Below are 16,371 nucleotides of genomic sequence, written 5' to 3'. Positions count from 1 at the left end.
GAAAGTCAATAATAGCCTACAAAAGGGGAAAATCAACACTGACCTTATCGACCGACCAACCCTACACTGTCTGCCCAATAAAGGGTTGGTCAGAAGTAGTGGGCCCTGGTCAAAAGTAGTGCACGATAAAGGGAATAGGATGTAATTTAGGAAGCAACCAAAAGCATTGCCAAACGCCAGTAAGGATATGAATGACATTTCCACTTTTAGATGGGGAAGAATGGTTCCACTCAGTGAGTCAGTGAGATGTGTCCCTCCCTGGTAAACAAGTTATCCATTAATATGTGTAACCGGCAGAGTGGCGGGTGTGTTGTTAGTTGAAGCCTTCCTGACAGTAGAGTGATTAGTATTCTTGTTGAAGAGATTGTTCATTTTACTGGCCTGTCATTCACTGTCTGATCGCTCATCATGACCTATTTTCTCCTCTCTTCAGTGTCTCGCTGGTTGATACCGACGGACTGACTGTGTGTATGCGTGTGTGCATATGCGTGATGTTTTTGCCTCACTAGCACTAAGATAAATAAAGCAGCAAGAAAACACACTACCCAGCAACTTTGGGTGTATTCTATATTCAGAAATGAAGATATAGATCTTGGAACAAAGAGGGCTACACACCACAACATGAGAATGTTGCTGACAGAGAGCTGCCAACAAAGTTAAGTCATTGAATATATTGAGGTTATTTCCTTCCTGCCAATACAGCAGGAAGAACGCTCTTTACTTATTATGGAGTTCTGTAAATGAAATGGATAGATAGGCACATCCCAGTTAGACTAACTAAGATCCTTTCTGCACTAGTAGCCGGTGTCTGCTAATACAGCAGCTGCCCCTACTGCTGTCTGGGATCCTCAGTATGTACGTACAGTAGTGGAATTGGTTGCATCAAAAATGGCTCTATATTGCCTTTATAGAACCTAGGGCATAGTCTGAATCAGCTGGTCTGTGAAGACCACTATCCTCTACCCTTCTGTTCTGGCAATTCCAATCCATTCAATTTCTCCAATCAGTCTACTTAGCCGAATCAAACTCTACATTCTAAGATCCCATCGTTAAGGGCTTCCATTCAGGCAATTAGCAGAATGCATCTCTCTCTAATAGCACTGGCTGTAATTAACTAGCATACTGACGTCTTTATTTGGGGGTAATAGAAGCTTTTTGGATTAACACTACCAGTCCTGCGATCCCAGCAAAAATGGGCTTTTCATTTATCTGACTTTATCTGCATATACAGCACTTATATTAAGCCTCACAATTAAGTGAGTTACCATTTTATTTTCAGGAGAAATTGACAAACAGACAAACAATAGAAAAAGTGGTCCGACAAAGCAAAAACCTGAGAAAAAATGTATATTGAACGCAGTAAGTACAGAAATAGCTTGCTCACTGCGAAATGAATATCCAACTAGTAAGTGACAACTGTGTGGAGTTTGTGACAGCAACTCTGTGAGCTTATTACAGTATTATAGACACTATGTCCAGGGACGTCCTATGATCTGTGTAGAAGAATCCCTTACCGTCTAATGGCTCTTGTGTAGCTTGTGAGCCTGATAGAGCAAAACGTGAGTCTCAGCTTTTCATAGATAGCTTTTCATAGTTTGTGGCTGAAACCATTCGGACACAACAGGTATTTTTTGTATAAAAGACCAGGCCCCTTCGGGATCAGCCCTTGTCTCTCACAATGGTTAGAAGTCCAAAAACACACTGGCGATAAGGTGGGACACATTGGGTTAAGTCTGAATCCCGTATCCGATAAGCCAATTAGGTAGCAAACATGAGGAGACGTAGAATGAGTCTTAATGGGCTGTGTCGGTCTGTCCTTTAGGCTGCATTATTTGATTAAGACACTTTTGCTAATTTCCCAGCAAGGAAGGACGGGGGGGGGGTCTCTCTCTCCCTTTCCCTCTGCCTCTTCTGCTGCCTCTCCCCCCCCCCCCCCCTCATGGAGGAATCAAGACACACACATTTATAAATAATTTACAACTTGGAAATGGTCTCTGAATACTGCAAATAGACAGTTAATTTTGAATTTGATAGGTTCCCTTACGAAAAAACAACATGAATTCACATGTGGAAAATCATGTGTCAATAACTGATTTCACTTGGATTCCTACACTTTGGACTTCAAAGTAAATCTCAGCTTTGTTAAAAATACACAAGAAAAACGATTATATTTACCATAGTGATTCAGGAGAAACAGCAGAAAAGATCAGCTTGTGAGAGATTGTGAGTTCAAATCCCAGGTGGGGGTAATTTTGAAAAGTCAGCACAAAGTGATCATGTCAAACATTGTAATATTGATAAAAGATGTTTACACTATTTTAGCTGAACAGTGTACCACTTACCTTAAAACCCTATTTCATTTCATCCCTTATAAAAACATGTGAAATATGCAGTTCAACATGTGAAAATTGCATCTTCACATGTGAAATCATATTTTCACATGTGAAATAGCTGTGTTCACATGTTGAGCTGAAATGTTCATGTTAAAACAAAAGAGACATGCGAGGTCCATATGTTCGTATGCATTACATTTAGAGTTCACATTGTAACACATGCTTTCACCTCGTGAAAAACACTCACATGTAAAAGCTCACTTTCACATGTGGAATTTGCACTTTCACGGGTGAAAAATGTTCACGTGAAAATCAAACTCAGATGTGGAACTGAATTTTCATCTGTAAAAAAAATTCATATTTAAAAATATAATTAGCAATTCTACAAGTGAAAAACATGTAAATGTTGTCACGTGCAGTTCCATGGTATCACATTTATACATTTTGCATCCCCATGTTCACATCAAATTTGATTGGACACATACACATGGTCAGCAGATGTTAATGCAAGTGTAGCGAAATGCTTGTGCAATAATATCTAACAAGTAATCAAACAAATTCACATCGACTAAAATATTCACACAAATGTAAAGGGATGACTAAGAATATGTATATTTAAATATATGGATGAGCGATGGCCGTGCGGCATAGGCAAGATGCAGGAGATGGTATAGAATACAGTACATACAGTTGAAGTCGGAGGTTTACATACACCTTAGCCAAAAACATTTTAACTCAGTTTTTCACAATTCCTGACATTTAATCCTAGTAAAAATTCCCTGTCTTCGGTCAGTTAGGACCACCACTTTATTTTAAGAATGTGAAATGTCAGAATAATAGTAGAGAGAATGATTCATTTCAGCTTTTAACTTCTTTCATTACAATCCCAGTGGGTCAGAAGTTTACATACACTCAATTAGTATTTGGTAGCATTGCCTTAAAATTGTTTAACTTGGGTCAAACGTTTTGGGTAGCCTTCCACAAGATTCCCACAATAAGTTGGAGTTTTGGCTCATTCCTCCTTACAGATCTGGTGTAACTGAGTCAGGTTTGCAGGCCTCCTTGCTAGCACACACTTTTTCAGTTCTGCCCACAAATGTTCTATAGAATTGAGGTCAGGGCTTTGTGATGGCCACTCAAATACCTTGACTTTGTTGTCCTTAAGTCATTTTGCCACAACTTTGGAAGTATGCTTGGGGTCATTGTCCATTTGGAAGACCCATTGTGACCAAGCTTTAACTTCCTGACTGATGTCTTGAGATGTTGCTTCAATATATCCACATAATTGTCCTTCTCATGATGCCATCTATTTTGTGAAGTCCCTCCTGCAACAAAGCACCCCCACAACATGATGCTGCCACCCCCACAACATGATGCTGCCACCCCCATGCTTCACGGTTGGGATGGTGTTCTTTGGCTTGAAAGCCTCCCCCTTTTTCCTCCAAACATAACGATGGTCATCATGGCCAAATAATTCAATTTTTGTTTCATCAGACACGAGGACATTTCTCCAAAAGTACAATCTTTGTCCCCATGTGAAGTTTCAAACCATAATCTGGGATTTTTATGGTGGTTTTGGAGCTTTGGCTTCTTCCTTGCTGAGCGGCCTTTCAGGTTATGTCGATATAGAACTTATTTTACTGTGGATATAGATAACTTTGTACCTGTTTCCTCCAGCATCTTCACAAGGTCCTTTGCTGTTGTTTGGCGATTGCATTTTTCGCACCAAAGTATGTTCATCTCTAGGAGACCGAATGCGTCTCCTTCCTGTGCGGTATGACGGCTGCGTGGTCCCATGGTGTTCATACTTGCGTACTATTGTTTGTACAGATGAACGTGGTACATTCAGGCATTTTAAAATTGCTCCCAAGGATGAACCAGACTTGCGGAGGTCTATAATTATTTTTCTGAGGTCTTGGCTGATTTTTCTTGATTTTCCCACGATGTCAAGCAAAGAGGCACTGCGTTTGAAGGTAGGCCTTCAAATACATCCACAGGTACACCTCCAATTGACTCAGATGATGTCAATTAGCCTATCAGAAGCTTCTAAATCCATGACATAATTTTCTGTAATTATCCAAGCTGTTTAAAGGCACAGTCAACTTAGGGTATGTTAACTTTTAACCCATTGGAATTTTGATACAGTGAATTAAAAGCGAAATAATCTGTCTGTAAACAATTGTTGGAAAAATTACTTGACATGCTTGCCAAAACTATAGTTTGTTAACAAGAAATTTGTGGTGGGTGAAAAACCAGTTTTAATGACTCCAGCCTAAGTGTTTGTGAACTTCCGACTTCAACTGTACATATGAGATGAGATGAGTATGAGATGAGTAATGTCGGATATGTAGACATTATTAAAGTGCCGTTAGTTTAAGTAACTAGTGATACCTTCATTAAATGTATTAAAGTGGCCAGAGATTTGAGTCTGTATGTTGGCAGCAGCCACTCTATGTTAGTGATGGCTGTTTAACAGTCTGATGGCATTGAGACAGAAGCTGTTTTTCAGTCTCTCGGTCCCAGCTTTGATGCACCTGTACTGGCCTCGCCTTCTGGATGATAGCGGGGTGAACAGGCAGTGGCTCGGGTGGTTGTTGTCCTTGATTATCTTTTTGGACTTCCTGTGACATCGGGTGCTGTAGGTGTCCTGGAGGGCAGGTAGTTTGCCCCCGTGATGCGCTGCGCAGACCGCACTACCATCTGGAGAGCCTTGCGGTTGTGGGTGGAGCAGTTGCCATACCAGGCAGTGATACAGCCCGACAGGATGCTCTCGATTGTGCATCTGTAAACGTTTGTGAGGGTTTTAGGTGACAAGCCAAATTTCTTCAGCCTCTTAAGGTTGAAGAGGCGCTGTTGGACCCAGTTGCACAGGGCGGGGTCGAGACCCAGGGTCTCGAGCTTAATGACGAGTTTGGAGGGTACTATGGTGTTAACTGCTGAGCTATAGTCAATGAACAGCATTCTTACATAGGTATTATTTTTGTCCAGATGGGATAGGGCAGGGTGATGGCGATTGCGTCGTCAGTGAACCTATTGGGACGGTAAGCAAAATGTAGTGGGTCTAGGGTGGCAGGTAAGGTGGAGGTGATATGATCCTTGACTAGTCTCTCAAAGCACTTCATGATGACAGATGTCATTTAGTTCAGATACCTTAGCTTTTTTAGGAACAGGAACAATGGTGGCCATCTTGAAGCATGTGGGGACAGCAGAAGGATATGGATTGATTGAATATGTCCGTAAACACACCAGCCAGCTGGTCTGCACATGCTGCGAGGACGCGGCTAGGGATGCCGTCTGGGCCGGCAGCCTTGCAAGGGTCAACACGTTTAAATGTTTTACTCACGTTGGCCACGGTGAATCAGAGCCCACAGGCTTTGGGAGCAGGCCGTTGTTTAATTTGTCTGGGAGCAAGACGTCGATGTCCACGACGGGGCTGGTTTTTCTTTTTGTAATTGGTGAATGACTGTAGACCATGCCACATACGTCTCGTATTTGAGCTGTTGAATTGCGACTCTACTTTGTCTCTATACTGATGCTTTGCTTGTTTGATTGCCTTGCGGAGGGAATAGCTACAGTGTTTGTATTCGGTCATGTTTCCAGTCGCCTTGCCATGATTAGATGATCAGTTTTGCGTGAATGCTGCCATCAATCCACAATTTCTGGTTAGGGAAGGTTTTAATAGTCACAGTGGGTACGACATCACCAATGCACTTGCTAATAAACTCGCTCACAGAGTTAGCGTATATGTCAATGTAGTTGTCTGAGGCTACCCGGAACATATCCCAGTCCACGTGATCGAAGCAATATTGAAGCGTGGAATCCAATTGGTCAGACCAGCGTTGGACAGACCTGAGCATGGGCGTTTCCTGTTTTAGTTTCTGTCTATAGGCTGGGAGCAACAAAATTAAGTCATGGTCAGATTTCCCGAAGGGAGGGCGGGGGAGGGCTTTGTATGGATCACGGAAGTTAGAGTAGCAATGATCCAGAATGGCTCCAGCTCGTGTAACGCATTCGATATGCTGATAGAATTTAGGAAGCCTTGTTCTCAGATTAGCTTTGTTAAAATCCCCTGCTACAATAAATGCAGCCTCAGGATATATAGTTTCCAGTTTACATAGAGTCCAATAAAGTTCTTCCAGGGCCGTCAAGATATCTGCTTGGGGGGGATATACATGGCTGTAACTATAATCAATGAGAATTCTATTGGTAGATAATGCAGTCAGAATTTGATTGTAAGGAATTCTAGGTCAGGTGAACAAAAGGACTTGAGTTCCTGTATATTGTTATGATTACACCATGAGTCATTAATTATGGGGAATACACCCCCACCCTTCTTCTTACCAGAGAGATGTTTGTTTCTGTCAGCGTGATGCATGAAGAAACCGGGTGGCTGTACCGACTCTGACAACATGTCAGCCATGTTTCCGTGAAACAGAGAATGTTACAATCTCTGATGTCTCTCTGGAAGGCAACCCGTGCCCTAATTTTGTCCACCTTGTTGTCTAGAGATTGGACCTTGGTGAGTAATATGCTAGGAAGCGGTGGATGGGGTGCCCGCCTTCTAAGTCTGACCAGGAGGCCGCTCCGTCTGCCTCTCCTGCGGCGACCGCGTTGTTTAGGGTCGGCCTCTGGGATAAGAACCCATGTCCAGGGTGGAAGTCCGAACAAAGTATCCACTTCTGGAAAGTTGTATTCCTGGTCGTAATGTTGATAAATTGAAGTTACTTTCATATCCAATAGTTCTTCCCGGCTGTATGTAGTAACACTTGATATTTTCTGGGCTAACAATGTAAGAAATAATACATAAAAAACTAATTACTGCATAGTTTCCTAAGGACCTGAAGCGAGGTCGACCATCTCTGTCGGCGCCATTTCTTGATTATATTTCCCGATATCATTTTTTTCACCTGCTCAAATGTGCAGTTTCATTTTATCACATGTTGCTTTTACATGTTGTTCCATGTTAGCACATTAACTTCACATAAGATCACATGAAATTCTTGTGGTTTTTCCGTATGGATTGTACATAATCTTGTGTAATTTGTCATCACATGAGTCTCATAACGGTTCCTGGAAGCTTACAAGTGGGACAATTCAGCACTCGAGCCAGTTAAATTGTCTAAGAAATATATTCTGACATTTGTATAAGAATTATGGGTTTCATTTAGAGTTAAAAAACCAACCGTTCTGCCTAGTGCAAATAAACCAAACTCCTGGCACTGGGCTTTCACTGGACTAAACCCAACAAATAAACCAAACCCCTGGCACTGGGCTTTCTCTGGACTAAACCCAACAAATAAACCAAACTCCTGGCACTGGGCTTTCTCTGGACTAAACCCAACAAATAAACCAAACCCCTGGCACTGGGCTTTCTCTGGACTAAACCCAACAAATAAACCAAACTCCTGGCACTGGGCTTTCTCTGGACTAAACCCAACAAATAAACCAAACTCCTGGCACTGGGCTTTCTCTGGACTAAACCCAACAAATAAACCAAACCCCTGGCACTGGGCAGTCATTTTGTTGTGTGTGTGTGTGCGTGCGTGCGTGCTCACTAGGCCCTGTGTGTGTAGAGGGCTCAGCAGCAAGTCGAATTCATCATCTAACCCTCACAGTAATAAGCAAGAAATTAAACACACGTAGCATTGCCACGTACAAAACCCCTTCAAATCCGCTGTTTACGCTGGGGATTTATGTGAACATATATTGCAGCGATATGAGATGGCGGCTCCCAGAGAGCATGCTGCTTTTAGCCTAAGCCTCCTGCTGCCCTCACCGTGCGCTAGTATTCCCTGAAGCATTTTCTCTATGCCCCGTGAAACCTTTCTACGCTCAACATCTGCTTCATCAGACAGCCTGTACTGAGTGTGTGTGTGTGTGTGTGTGTGTGTGTGTGTATGTGTGTGTGTTGGTGTTGGACATAATAGACCTTTCTGGTTTGCTTTTCTGCTACAGAGGCCTGTGAATATCTCACACAGTTGTGCCCTGCCTGTTGTAGTTAATTGCATCTTTACGGCTTGCTTCTCCAACTGTGAATGCTAATAGAATTGAATGCAAGCACCGACTGAGAGGGCTAATTTCACCCTTTTCTTTTAACATGCTGAGAAAAGTCTGATAACGGCATTAGGGCAGAACAACGTGCCAAAACAAAGAAAGAAAGAGAGAGTGACATGGAGAAATAGGAGAGGGAGAGAAAGACGGGGAGAGAGCGAGAGAGAGATATGAAGTGACGTTTGTAAGCAGCATTCAAGCATACCTCATTCTACCATCCACCTTTTGAAGTCTGTCACACTCAAAGGAGGACAAAACGGTTCTTGGAGTGTGTGTGTGTGTGTGCGTGTAGGTGTGTGCGTGTAGATGTGTACGTGTGTGTGTGCGTGTGTATCCCTAGTGCTCTCCTCCCCAGAGTGGTGTGTGCAGCTAAGATGCTGCTGTGATGCAGAACAAATGAGATTTGGGCCTGTACGTGAGTTAGTGGAGCAGTGCTGGATAGACAGTCCTTCACAATGAAATATCAACACTTTGAAGTCTCTAACAGTATTAGTTACACAACACTCATCTCAACTGTAGCTAGGATAAGAACGGACACTTGAGAGATATCATCTCTTATTGAAGTGAATTAAAGGACCTTTGAAAGCCCTATGAATATACCCCCAAAAAGAATATGTATAGTTTCACAATAATAGTGTTTGGTTGTTTGTGTGTGTGTTTGTGTGTGCATTCTGCATGCCTGCATGTGTTTACCTTTCTTCAGCTGGATGTTCAGTCTCCGGCCGGTTTTCTTTAAGTAGCCTGCAGTAGGGTTGGCACTAACTCTCCTCTGCAGGGATGGAGAGGGGGCCGAGGAGACGTTGTTGCTTCCGCTGTGAGGTAGCGAGGTGGAGAAGCGCTGGTCTGGTACACGCTGTGGTAGAGGACCATGGTTCTGGTGTTTGATGTTGGGGATGGGAATGGGGTGTGGTCTTGATCTGGAGGACATCCTCTGTGGGTTGTGGTCCAACCCCACCCCCCCGTGGACCACCAGACTACCCCTTTCCCCGGGCTGCGGGGCCTGGGGGTCCGAGGCCTGGCTGGAGGTGAAGCTTCCCCGGTTACCCCTCTCCCCCCTCGGACATGGGGGGCTAAGCTCCTCCTGGGAGAGCTGCTCATATTGGCTCTTCATGGAGGCTGGGACCACATGGAACAGAATGACAGGAGAACGCATGGCCTGCCTGAACATGTTCTGGGCTCTGGAGTAGAGAGGAGAGGAGTCAGAAACACACATCATTACATTAGCGAGGGCATGATAAGAACATGAGCTAATGCACTTTTATCAGTGTGCTAAAACAGATAGAGGTCAAGAAGAGAAGTGAAGAAGAGGCAGCACACAAATCATTACATTAGCTATAGCTTGATAATAACAAAAGGTAATGTACAGCGTGATATGGCAGCGTATTGATAGAGAGAGAGAGGCTACACAGAAGTGAAGAGGAGAGGTCAACAGGTCAACGTGGATAACCATAGGCTAATAGTAGCGAAGCACTGGAGAAGAGGCTAATTCAGAGGTTCCATTAGCTAGATACTGTATGCACTGTGTAAATGGCAGCATAGTCTCAGGAGGAGGATGAGATCAGCTTTAGCATTGGAAGGGTGAGACGTTGAACCACAATGAGATTCAGCCAGTCAACATTATACATTCAAAACATCTATCAAATAATTGTGTGTGTTTGTGTATGGAAAGGGTTTATGGGTGAAGCCACTGTTCACTAGACAGTAAAATGATAAAACAACAAGGAAGATGATGATGGGCAACGTGCAGTAAACACAACAAAGATTTGTACTTTATACAGAATGGACAAACTCCTGTATTAGTTTGGAACCAAATAAGAAAAGCTGCTTTTTTTCCCCTCGCTCTGATGCGGCATTGTTTTGTCCTGAGCTCAGACGCCACTTAGCATATAGATAGTCTGGCCTGGAGCAGCCCCATCGGTCCCACGGCATAAGAGGATAAGGGCCTTCAGTGTGTTTGTGCGCGTGCGTGCGTGTGTATGTGAGTAGCGTAGCAGAGGATGATGTGATAGCCAACAATCCCCCCCTCGCGTTCTCAGCCTCTCCATTATCACGCCCATGATACCGCATTGAACCCGTCCAAATGAGTTATTGACAATCGCTAAGCCGCTTCCGCCGTTATAAACAGCACTTCATTTGGAGCTCTTTCACCTCAGTGCGGAGCGGAGTGTGCCGAGACACTTCTTTGGGATTTTGTCCTTCATTCTTATGTTAATTTCTCCCTCAAATCATGTGAACTGCAGCAGGCTACGGTGGGTAATGAGAGGCACAGTGACACTCCAGTAATCAGACGACGAGGAGACAGCAGCTCAGCTTTCTGATTGAATAATAAATTACCCCATCAATGCATCATTACATTTAGTTAGATTAACCGCTTCTAAATATTTATCCATGCAAAACAATCCAATAAGATTATAATATCACTTGGAATTATCTCCGTACGGTGCAGTGCACAATCAAGGAGAGTAGAGAGATTGTAAAAAGTGATTTACTTCGCCACTAGAATCATACTGTGGTGTGGTCACGTTTGTGAATGCCGGTGAGAGCTGTGAGCCATGTGTATGTGGAGCGATACAAAACATTTCTCCCTTGAGGATTTGGTTTGCAAAGTACACATACACCTCTTTCACGGCAGAGAGGCCAGGGAGGTAGTGTGGATGTTTACCAATGAAGTGTCAAGCACAATATTTACTATTGCCAAACACTTCAGTGGCTTGCCAAGTCTAGATGAATGAATTAACAATGTAGCTAGCTAAGTAAGTACAACAGTTTTGAGTTTTGAAGGCTGGGCCAGGTAAGAACTGTTGCCAAACTTGATCACAAAGTGTATTTAGAAAATGTGAAAATGCTTTGTTATAAAGATATAATCTAACAGAACACAAGCAAACTGAACTAGGCCACGAAGGTACCTTATGTTTGATGACCAGTGTATTATTAACACAACGTACACGTAGTGTCCCCTCCACATGTACTCTCTGTATAGCCTATAGCCAGGCAGACCCTACCACATCAACAGACACCCCATCGGGCCTCACCCTAAGACAGCTAACCGTGAATCCTGAAAGCTCCATCCTAGCCAGCACTAAACCAGGCAGGAGCTCTTCCTAATGGGCAGGATATCAGTCAGGGCAACCTCCTTCCACATGCTTGCTTTGGGTCAGGGTCTGGACAAAATGCAATATATTTCTCATCTCTGGAAAAGACAGAACCAATATGACTCTAAAGCTGTGTTAGTGTGTGTGTCCCCTCCTAGCTCCATGTTGTGATGGCCTTGTATCTTCAATCCACTTTAGGAAATGAAAAGTAGCAATAAATCAATAGAACAGAGGAAGGTGAGGCTCAGGCGCTAAGGTATATTAACCTCTCTAGGTTAGGGGGCGGTATTTTCACGTCCGGATGAAAAGCGTGCCCAAAGTAAACTGCCTGCTACTCAGGCCCAGAGGCTAGGGTATGCATATTATTAGTAGATTTGGACAGAAAACACTCTGAAGTTTCTAAAACTGTTTGAATGATGTCTGAGTATAACATAACATTATTTGGCAGGCGAAACCCAGAGGACAAACCATCCAGGATGGTTTGAGGTCACAGCGTTTTCAAAGGGTTTTCTATGTGGATCTATATTTCTAAGGCACTTGCTTGCAGTTCCTATCGCTTCCACTGAATGTCAGCAGTCTTTAGAAATTGGTTGATGTTTTTTCTTTGTGTAATGAAGAAGTAGGGTTGTTCAGCACGAGGGTCAAGTCTAGTGTACTGTTGTGGTTGGGGCGGGGGACCTGAAAGCTCGCTCCACTTTGTTTTTATTCGCTATTGAACACAGTTTAACCCGTCTTAAATTTGATCGCTTATTTACGTAAAAAAATACCTAAAGGTGTATTAGGAAAGTTGTTTGAAATGTTTGGACAAATATTACAGGTAACTTATTACATATTTTGACTCCGTGGCTGGATTAACAAGAAGTTAAGCTTTATTTTGACATATTGTATATGTATTTTCAAGAATGTTAAATATTTACAATTCTGTAGTTCAATTCTGTAGCTTGAATTTGGTACAGGTAACGAATGGAGGACAGAGGAGCCTCTTAAAGAAGAAGTTACAGGTCTGTGAGAGACAGAAATCTTGCTTGTTTGTAGGTGACCAAATACTTATTTTCCACCATAATTTGCTAATAAATTCATAAAAAATCCTACAATGTGAGTTTCTGGATTTTTTTTCTCATTTTGTCTGTCATAGTTGAAGTGTACCTATGATAAAAATTACAGGCCTCTCTCATCTTTTTAAGTGGGAGAACTTGCACAATTGGTGGCTGACTAAATACTTTTTTGCCCCACTGTATTAAGGTTGGTAAGGTCAGAGGGGTAGAGGCTCTTATCAAGAACTATAGGTCACCATAAGGACTTTATGGAGAATCACTGAGGGCACAACTCTCACATTTCAAATAGTCTGTATCTGACTCATAATGCTTAAATACAATGTATTACTGTACATTTTGGAGAGAGAAAGGAAGAGACAGAGGCAGAGAGTAAAAAGCTTATGAAAGATAACTTTCTTAAACCTAAGGTCAAGACAGAGGCGAAGTCGGGGGGGGGGGCTTACTGTTCAAATCGGATGTTCCTCAGATCCCCGTTATTAATCTTGACGACACAGTCGTTCTCCTGGAACAGACCTTCCTGCTCCGCCTTGCCGCCGCGCTCCAGACGCTTCACTAACAACCCAAGGGTCCTGGAACAACGGTACACACGTTACACACACACCTTACAGACTTTGAACTTACTCCACACACACATATAACACACTCTACAGACCAGGTCAAACCACACATTACAGTACACACACTTCACACACACCAGGCGCAAGACTTTTCACGCAACAATTCTTATCCATTTAACCCACACAACTAGGAATTGTCCTCTGCATCCATTTAATTGAGATTAGGGAATTCATTAGAAAGATTGTCATGTAAAGAAAAGTCAAAAGAGACGGCGATATTTATTTATTTATTTTACCTTTATTTAACTAGGCAAATCAGTTAAGAACAGATTCTTATTTTCAATGACGGCCTAGGAACAGTGGGGTTAACTGCCTGTTCAAGGGCAGAACGACAGATTTTCACCTTGTCAGCTCGGGGGTTTGAACTTGCAACCTTCCGGTTACTAGTCCAACGCTCTAACCGCCCCTAAGTAATGGAATGTAAAAAGACGGGTTGTGAAGACATGCATAGAACACGCCATTACTGTAGAACCACTGATAGGTAACTAATACTGTAGAACCACTGACTGACTAGTTACTATTAGAACCACTGACTAGTAACTATTACTGTAGAACCACTGACAGGTAACGAATACTGTGGAACCACTGACTAGTTACTATTAGAACCACTGACTAGTAACTATTACTGTAGAACCACTGATAGGTAACTAATACTGTAGAACCACTGACTAGTTACTATTAGAACCACTGACTAGTAACTATTACTGTAGAACCACTGACAGGTAACGAATGCTGTAGAACAACTGACTAGTAACTATTACTGTAGAACCACTGATAGGTAACTAATACTGTAGAACCACTGACTAGTTACTATTAGAACCACTGACTAGTAACTATTAACCTTGGACACTGTGCTATCTAACCTTCAAACGAGCTTCAATGCCATACAACACTCCTTCCGTGGCCTCCAACTTCTCTTAAACGCTAGTAAAACCAAATGCATGCTTTTCAACCGTTCGCTGCCTGCACCCGCACGCCCGACTAGCATCACCACCCTGGATGGTTCCGACCTAGAATATGTGGACATCTATAAGTACCTAGGTGTCTGGCTAGACTGTAAACTATCCTTCCAGACTCATATCAAACATCTCCAATCTAAAATCAAATCTAGAATCGGCTTTCTATTCCGCAACAAAGCCTCCTTCACTCACGCCGCCAAACTTACCCTAGTAAAACTGACTATCCTACCGATCCTAGACTTCGGCGATGTCATCTACAAAATAGCTTCCAATTCTCTACTCGGCAAACTGGATGCAGTTTATCTCAGTGCCATCCGTTTTGTTACTAAAGCACTTTATACCACCCACCATTGCGACCTGTATGCTCTAGTCGGCTGGCCCTCGCTACATATTCGTCGCCAGACCCACTGGCTCCAGGTCATCTACAAGTCCATGCTAGGTAAAGCTCCGCCTTATCTCAGTTCACTGGTCAGGAAGTTTGATTTCCTCCCTTCTCTAATAAGCAGCCAATGAGGTATTTTTTCCTTTATTCATGTGTTTAATCTGAACCCGTTACCCGATGACATGAAAACTTAGCTAACGCAGCGCAGGATTGCCTTCCCTCCAAAAGTGTGTTGCTACAATAAGGATCCCCGTTACAACAGTATTAGTTACGTAGTTCCGCTTGTATTATCATTTCCCCCGCACAGCGGACACGTAAACAATTCAAACGAAAGACAACGACATAACCTGTAAGTCTAACTGTCAGTTACAACGAATACTGTAGAACCACTGACAGGTAACTATTACTGTAGAACCACTGACTAGTAACTATTACTGTAGAACCACTGACTAGTAACTATTACTGTAGAACCACTGACTAGTAACTATTATAACAAACCGACTAGTAACTATTACTGTAGAACCACCGACTAGTAACTATTATAACCACCGACTAGTAACTAGTACGTTAGAACCACTGACTAGTAACTATTATAACCACCGACTAGTAACTATTACTGTAGAACCACTGACTAGTAACTATTATATCCACCGACTAGTAACTATTACTGTAGAACCACTGACTAGTAAATATTACTGTAGAAACACTGACTAGTAACTATTACTGTAAAAACAGACTAGAACTATTACTGTAAAAACAGACTAGTAACTATTACTGTAGAACCACTGACTAGTAAATATTACAATAGAAACACTGACAAGTAACTATTACTGTAGAAACACTGAATAATAACTATTAAATTAAATTAAATTTTATTGCTCACATACACATGTTTAGCAGATGTTATTGCGTGTGTAGCGAATTGCTAAATATTACTGTAGAAACACAATAGTAACTGTTACTGTAGAAACACTGACTAATAGCTATTACTGTAGAACCACTGACTAGTAACTATTACTGTAGAAACACTGACTAGTAAATATTACTGTCGAACCACTGACTAGTATATATTACTGTAGAAACACTGAATAGTAACTATTAAATTAAATTAAGTTTTATTGGTCACATATGCGTGTTTAGCAGATTTTATTGCAGGTGTAGCGAATTGCTAAATATTACTGTAGAAACACGGAATAGTAACTATTACTGTAGAAACACTGACTAGTAACTATTACTGTAGAACCACTGACTAGTAACTATTACTGTTGAACCACTGACTAGTAACTATTAAATTAGTTTCAATTAAATTTTATTGGTCACACACGTGTTTAGCAGATTTTATTGTGGGTGTAGCGAATTGTTAATATTACTGTAGAAACACTGAATAGTAAATATTACTGTAGAAACACGGCATAGGATATATTACTGTAGAAAAACTGACTAGTAACTATTACCGGAGAAACACTGAGTAGTACATATTACTGTAGAAAAACTGCATAGTACATATTACTGTACAAACACTGAATAGTAACTATTACTGTAGAACCACTGCACAGTAACAATTACTGTAGAAACACTGAATAGTACCTATTACTGTAGAACCACTGCACAGTAACAATTACTGTAGAAACACTGAATAGTACCTATTACTGTAGAAACACTGAATAGTACCTATTACTGTAGAAACACTGAATAGTAACTATTACTGTAGAACCACTGCATAGTAACTTTGTCAAGGGATATTCATAATCTCCAAATCAATATCAGTATCTCCAAATCAATATCATAAATCAGATGAGATTAGTGACACCAAAACTAAATCACAAAACTTTAGCCAGGATGAGGCAGGTTGACATATACTATGTTCTCTCTTCCCAGAAAT

At 41.9% G+C, this 16,371-nt stretch overlaps 1 protein-coding gene across 5 annotated transcripts in view; it reads right to left on the bottom strand.

The window, feature by feature from the left end:
• The window catches only part of LOC139420411 (partitioning defective 3 homolog), a 546,201-nt gene that overhangs the window by 270,133 nt on the left and 259,697 nt on the right, over positions 1-16,371 (bottom strand). For all 5 annotated transcript variants that reach the window (XM_071170491.1, XM_071170488.1, XM_071170486.1 and 2 more), the window contains 2 exons: positions 12,975-13,100; positions 9,078-9,562 (listed from right to left, as the gene is read on the bottom strand). In XM_071170491.1, coding sequence (XP_071026592.1) covers positions 9,078-9,562; positions 12,975-13,100 — 611 coding nt within the window. The remainder of the gene's footprint in view (positions 1-9,077; positions 9,563-12,974; positions 13,101-16,371) is intronic.

Source organism: Oncorhynchus clarkii, chromosome 11 (assembly GCF_045791955.1).
Source record: "Oncorhynchus clarkii lewisi isolate Uvic-CL-2024 chromosome 11, UVic_Ocla_1.0, whole genome shotgun sequence".
NCBI classification, from domain to species: Eukaryota; Metazoa; Chordata; class Actinopteri; order Salmoniformes; family Salmonidae; genus Oncorhynchus; species Oncorhynchus clarkii.
Note: the sequence above shows the minus strand (reverse complement) of the source record. Positions and strands in the feature narration are given on the sequence as shown.